The sequence below is a fragment of the Talpa europaea genome (assembly GCF_964194135.1).
Source record: "Talpa europaea genome assembly, chromosome: 10".
NCBI classification, from domain to species: domain Eukaryota; kingdom Metazoa; phylum Chordata; class Mammalia; order Eulipotyphla; family Talpidae; genus Talpa; species Talpa europaea.
The window spans coordinates 40,992,688-40,999,633 of NC_140077.1; the positions used below are offsets into that span (position 1 = coordinate 40,992,688).

Here is a 6,946-nt window from a genome sequence, read left to right on the forward strand (position 1 = left end):
ACAGATCTGATCCAGAAGATTAAATGTCAGATCATTTTTATAACAAAACATGATCCCCAATTTGAACTTTCATAGTCACTTCATTCACATAAAACCATGTCAGCATTTTTATCCTCCTTCATTTCCCTCATCTTGGAAGCAATTAATCTGAGGATTAATAATTTTGTAGTTTCTAGTCTGTATGAATGCTTTTTTAAAAATCTTGAGATGAAATTCACACAACATAAAATTAATCCCTTTTAAGTGAGCAATTAAATGGCATTTAGTACACTCTGTGTTTTGCAATTGTAACAGGCATCTCCATAAAAGGGATGGTACCATGTTCCCTACCCCCATTTATGGCACTGCTTCTGTTACACAACCACCACCTCTATCTAGTTCCAAAACATTTTCATCACCTGAAAAAGTAAACCCCGCAACTATTAGATTTACTGCCCATTCCACCCAGCTCCTGGCATACACAAATTTGCCTTCTGTCTTTCTGAATGTACCAATTTTCATAACCACTATAAGCAGAATCATATAATATGATCTTTTTTGTCTTTCATTTAGCGTATTTTTGAGATTCATCTATGTTGTAGCATATATCAGTATTTCATTTCTTTTTATGGCTGAAATATATTCACATAGGAATATAGATGTTTATGTGTGTGCCCCTACATACCAATTTGTTTACTCATTCATCTGTTGGCGGGCTTTTGGGTACTTTGCACCTTTTGGCTACTGTGAATAGTGCTACTATGAACATCAGTGTATAAACACTTGAGTATTTGTTTTCAATTATTTGGGGTATGTGAGAGTGAAATTGCTGGGTCGTATAGTAATTCTTTTTTTGCAGAGCGCCCATACTGTTTTTCCATAGCAACTGCGCTATTTTAACATTCCCACCATCAGTACACAGAGGTTTCAAATTTTCCACATGCTGACCAACTCTATAGTTATTTTCTGTTGTGTGTGTGTGTGTTTTTATTTTTATTTTTTTATAATGCTGTCCTAGTAGATGTGAAGTAGTATGTGGTAGTTTGGGTTTACATTTTCCTAGTTATATTGAGCAATTTTTTCCTGTGCTTATTGGCAGTTTATATACTTTCTCTGAAGAAATGTCTATCCAAGTCCTTTGCCTATTTTTAATTGGGCTATTGGTTTTTGAGTTTTAGTTTTTATATATTTAGTATATTAATCTCTAATCAGTAATATATGACTTGCAAATATATTTTTTTAAAGATTTATTTAATTATGCATACAAGAGCTGGGGTACAGGCCAGAGATGTGGAGGGGGGGTGAGAGGATTCACCAGAGACAGAGTAGGGAGCAGAACAGGCATATTGAGTGAAATAAACTGCTAAGGGGAGCAGCAGGCGAGACAGGAGAGGTCTGCTGCGCCATGTGGGTTGCTCCCTGGCCGGCTGGGTATTGAACTTGTGCTGCAGAGGCTGTGGACTGCTTCATAGTGCAGTGCTTAACCCCTTGCGCCACCAGGGAGGCCCTATGACTTGCAAATATTTTCTCACGTTCTATGGGTTGCGATTTTACTCTTCCCTATGATACACAAAAGTTTTTAATTTTGATGTTTATCTATTTTTCCTTTTCTTGCCTGTGCTTTTGGAGTTATATTCAAGAAGTGATTGACTTCCAAAATCATGAGGCTTTCCCCCTGTGTGTTCTAAGATATTTATAGACTAAGCTCTTATGGTTAGGGTCTTTAGACTTAATCATAGTCAAATCATTCTGTTTCATTAATCCCATAATGTCTTCATATACATCTCTGTGTTCATGCTGTTCTCTGTACTTAAAATTCCTTTTCCCCTATATCTGTATATTCAAAGTGTTACCATCTTTCATTGTCTATTCTGACTCCTGCTTGCTTCATAGGCTTCCTATGTACTCACCAACTGAAGAGACTCCTAATCTTCTGTTCAGTTTCATTTTTCATATAGGATTTATATACTGCCATATATATATATATATATATATCCTTTTTATGTCTAATCCTTCCATAGGACATTTAAATATTACATATATTTTTATTTTTAGTATATTTTGCAAATTACTTTGTTATCAATAAATATTTATTGAGTGAATAGATGTTTTTATTTTTCCCAATATATTCCCTTTTCTTTATTCAGCATTAGTGGAAGGAATAGAAGACAACGGGGAAGGAGAACGTCACAGATTTTACCAGGTAGTGGGTTGATGTGGACTTAGTTCTTCAAAATTCACTTCAGGAAGTTTTCGTCATAATTTGTATAACTGCTTTAACTACATAACTGTTAGTACTGTGGTGCTTATTTTATGTTGCTTTAATTTCTACTTCTTCTACATCACATATGAATGTGATGATTGGTCTTTTAAAATGAGTGTTGCACTTCTCCAGCCAGTTTAGAGGATTCCCTAATTCTCCAATTAGGTGACAGTTTCTTTTTTTAAGATTTATTTATTTATTTATGCATACAAGAACTGGGGTGTTCTTGTATGGCCAGAGGTGCAGGGGATGAGAGGATTCACCAGAGAGAGAGTGGGGAGCAGAACAGGCACATCTACTGAAATACACTGCTGAGGGAAGCAGCAGGCGAGACAGGAGAAGTCTGCTGTGCCTTGTGGGTTAGCTCCCTGGCCGGGCATCGAACTCATGCTGCAGTGGCTGGCAATAGCTGGATGGCACTGAGACTTTAACTCCTGCGCCACAAGAGAGGCCCTAGATAACAGTTTTTGACTACCAAAGCTTCTACTGCTCTTTCCTTAAAACTTGATTTTAAGAGTGGGAAGAGCACAAGGAACTGTGGGGATCGTGCACAGGTGAATTGGTGGTGGGAATATCATGGGGACTGTACCTGAGTGGAGAAAACATACTTTGTACAAAAATGAAGAATGATGTAAAAATATATATAAAACAAAAAAAAACCCTCTTGGTTTTAAAACTTTGTTAATAGATAAATATTCTTTGAAAAGTCAACCATTACTGAGAAGTCTAAATTTGCCTTTCATCTACCCAGTTCCCAGCCCACTTCTTCTTCCCCTTCTCAGAATTAATCATTTTTACTGGTATTATGTGATCTCTGCATTTACCTAAATATATTTATTTATATATAAAACTTCATATATAGCACATGTATAATTATATGTGAATATATACCTTATATGTGAATACATTATATATGTATATATTCACATATAATTATTTCCTTCCTGTTTTTCACAATCGCTTGTGGTGCTCACTAATCAATATATACTAAATAAATCTAACTAAAACCTGGGTATGAGAGAATAAGTGCAAGGTCAAATACGAAAATACGTGTATGTCTAGCTTGCAAAATTCCATTCTACATCGGTTTACTTATAGTTCCCAGGTATCAGTGGACTGGCCATGGCTCCAAGGTCCCGTCGACGAAGGCACAAGAAACCCCCATCATTGGGGGCTCCCATAGTTGCGACCCTGTCCACAGTTGGGACCTCGCAAACAGCTGTGACCCATGTGCCTCAGACCCTCTCAAAACCTGGCCCTAGCATTGATGCACTCGGCTTCCTTTCCTTGGAGAATAGTGTTCCTGGCCTATCCCAGTTGATTCTGGAAAAGCTGAACATGAAAAGCTATGAAGAATACAAGTAAGTGGCTAGATATGTGGAAAAGCCATATATTATTGTCTCTGATAGCAGTGATTTCAGAAAGAGGAGAGGGAATATAATTTGGGGAACATTGAGTAATTTTTAATGAGGAATTTTCTCGCCCTGACTTTTGCCAGATTCATTACTATTAAAGAAAATAATGTGCCTAAGTGAGAAATGATGGGAGTAGGAGATATGGGGGTGGAGTAAGTGGAAATACATAGGAGGAAAGGTAGGGGTCACAAGAGATTTTGCAGGTAGTCTTTTTTTTCTGTTGCCAATCCTTCTCTGTGCTGTCTTCACAGGTTGGTGGTAGATGGAGGTACTCCTGTATCAGGTTTTGGATTTCAGTGCCCTCAAGAAATGTTCCAGAAGATGGAGGACACATTCCGATTCTGTGCTCACTGTAGAGCACTCCCTAGTGGCCTTTCAGATTCCAGGATCCTACGGCATTGCAAGAGGTGACTAGTGGGGCCTAATAGGGGACACATCCAGAAATAATCTTGTTTTAGGACTTTGTTGCAGGAAGAATGGCTTGAGGTTTTTCAGAATAACTGAAGGCCCACTCCTCATTTTATGTGACCCAGGGCACAGAGAGATTAGAATAGAGTTGTGTCCTCTTATGTTTTGTGTTATGTGGAGTTCAGACGGACCACAGTATAATCCTCTATTCCTTCCTCCTCTTGAGTACTCAGTGGGTGAGACCATAACTGTTTCTGGGAAATTGGGGTCAAGCCACATCTCTGATAAGAGGACAGCTGCAAATTTCTGGTGTTTTATTTTTCTGGAAGGGACATGAAAAGTGAGTTGTTCCAGGTAGTAACTGAGGCATCACTCTGACACAAAGAAATAATTACATTCTCAGTCCCTCCTGCCTTCCTTGCCACAGGTAGTCCCCAAATTGATGCATCAGCTGTCACTCCTCGCTACCTTCCTTACTCCAAATTTTATGAAATAGATGGAAGGCAGGGTATTTCAGATGGAGAAACAACAAGGTGTTCTGGGTATAGGACTGTCTGTTCCCTTTACCAGATATCTCCCAATCACCTTTGAAATATAGGAACATCTGTTTATGGGGCTCATTTTCTCAGGTGCAGAAATGTCTATTACTGTGGGCCAGAGTGCCAGAAGTCAGACTGGCCAGTACATAGGAGGGTTTGTCAAGAGCTGAGTCTTGTAGCTGTGGACCGTCTCATGGAATGGCTTCTGGTCACAGGTGAAGTGGTGGTGTTGGGGAACTTTGCCACGATGATCATAGTTTATTGTGCTTGTATAAAGACACGAAGTATGTTTTTTATGAGGAAAAAAAGAAACTGGATGGGACAATTGGAATAGGGCCTTCTTGGTCATAGATTGGAAGAGTGAACATGGAGGGAATACTGAAGCCAGGAAAGAATTAGGTCACTTCTTAATGCTTCTTTCCTACAGGTGATTTTGTCCTACCCTCAGGACCTTGGCCTTGTCTGGCTGAAGTTGTACAGGACTGGGACACCTGGTTTTCTATGCGGAGTTTACAGTTAGATACTACCCTGGATTCTGTGCTCAGTAGCCATGCCATGACCAACCTGTGGGCCAGTGTAGGACGTCCAAGGCCAGACCCAGTTGTCCTCCAGGGCTCTTTGAAGCGGCTGCTGACAGATACCCTGTCACGACCCTTGACACTGGGCTTAGGAATTCGGGCCTTCAGGATAGATGTTGGCAAGATTGGGGGAAGTGCAGTGCATGTGGTTGGTGCTTCCCATGTAGAGACATTCCTCACTCGCCCTGGGGACTATGATGAATTTGGCTACATGTTTCCTGGACACCTTGGCTTCCGTGTGATCATGGTGGGTGTAGATGTGGCTGCTGGCTTTTCACAGAGCACCTTCACTTCACCCCTGGAATCTGGCACAGTTCAGCTTATTGGCCATAGAGGACTCTATCATGACTTCTGGGAGGAGCAGGTAGAGACTGGGCAGACCGCCCGTCCAGATTTGGTGGTGGCATTCCATCCAGGTAAGAGTAATCGGCTCAGGGAAATATTGGGTGGCTTCTCTGGGAATTTTCCATCCTGACTCTTAAATCATCTATATTTGGAATCCCATTCATTTAGTCAGATTAATACAATATGAGAATTAACTTGGTTGTTTATTATAAATATGTGCTACACCTGGGTTCAGAATTTTCCACTGAAGAACCTGGAGAGTCATGGTGGTAAATTAGCATTGGAGGTGAGCAAGGTGAGGGCTGAGGTGGACAAAATCAAAAAAGTGCTTAGTGTCTACTTCAGCCTTTCCCTTTGCTATTCCCATTTCCATTTTGTTCTATAGGTTTTCATGCTTCCCTGGACTTAATAGAGGCTTGGCTTCCCACGCTCCTGCTGCTTCGTGATTATGAGATCCCTACATTGATTACTGTTTACAGGTTTGACCTCCTCCTATTTGCGATACCTCCCTAAATTAATTTCTCTTTATGTATACACCACTTCATTTCTTTCCCCACTTGCTTATCTTCTGCCCTCTGGTGAAGATTTTCTTCCTTATCACATTTGATTTTCTTACCCTCTTGAAATAAAGGCTTATATGTTAGTTAGTTGGGTAGGCAGTGAGACATTTGGGTAGAAGGGTTAGCCCTTGCCTCATTTAGCCTTGGGTATTTTGGGGGTTGATGAATCCAGAAATGTCCAGTTCTGAGCAATTGCTCTCCTGTCTCTCCCATAATCAGCAGAGCAATTTTTTATCTGTCTCCCACAGTCATCAGGAGTTGGAGGCCTCTATGCAGATTCTGGTGGACCTGGATACACACATCATTGCCTATGGAGCTAACCCTTTTGCATCTCTCAAGCCTGAACAGGTCTATTCCAACCCCAACAAGCAGCCAGTATACAGCAGTGCCTACTATATCATGTTTCATGGAAGCTCCCGCCAGCTGGATAAGAGGCAGTTGGAAGAGAAAGTAGATGGTGGGGTTTAAATAGCTAAGCCAGACCCTGACTAATGTACAGAAAATGGGGAAGTTGTGATAAAATTACCCTGCTTATACCAGATTGTTGCCAACTCTGAAACCTACTATATCCTAACCCAATTGTCTAGGTGAAGAGTCTAAGCTGAATAGGAGCACTTATATTTGTGACTCTTTTCTAAAAGGTTAGCCCTAAGTTCCTAGCAATAGGATTCTAGATTCAGTGTGTGGCAAGAGGTCCTGCCTTTCCAGAGTCTTTGCAGAGGCTAGAGTTCCTAACCGTATCCTTTGTGAGAAAATTACACCTTTAGACTTAAACCAGATGGCATTGAGAAGAATGACATCTTAATCTTCTGATAAAGGTTTCCTTCTTATCCATCAATTTGGGCTAAAAAATAGAGAG

General features: G+C 40.4%; 1 protein-coding gene across 1 annotated transcript; it reads left to right on the forward strand.

Annotated features, from left to right (window-relative positions):
* Positions 1–3,349: 3,349 nt before the first annotated feature.
* On the forward strand, positions 3,350–6,555 carry MSS51 (MSS51 mitochondrial translational activator; the record flags this gene model as incomplete). Its single annotated transcript, XM_084246282.1, has 6 exons — positions 3,350–3,603; positions 3,909–4,064; positions 4,695–4,819; positions 5,032–5,598; positions 5,913–6,006; positions 6,336–6,555. The coding sequence occupies exons 1-6, from the start codon at positions 3,365–3,367 to the stop codon at positions 6,553–6,555; spliced, it is 1,401 nt and encodes a 466-aa protein (XP_084102408.1). The 5' UTR covers positions 3,350–3,364.
* Between the last annotated feature and the right edge of the window lie 391 nt (positions 6,556–6,946).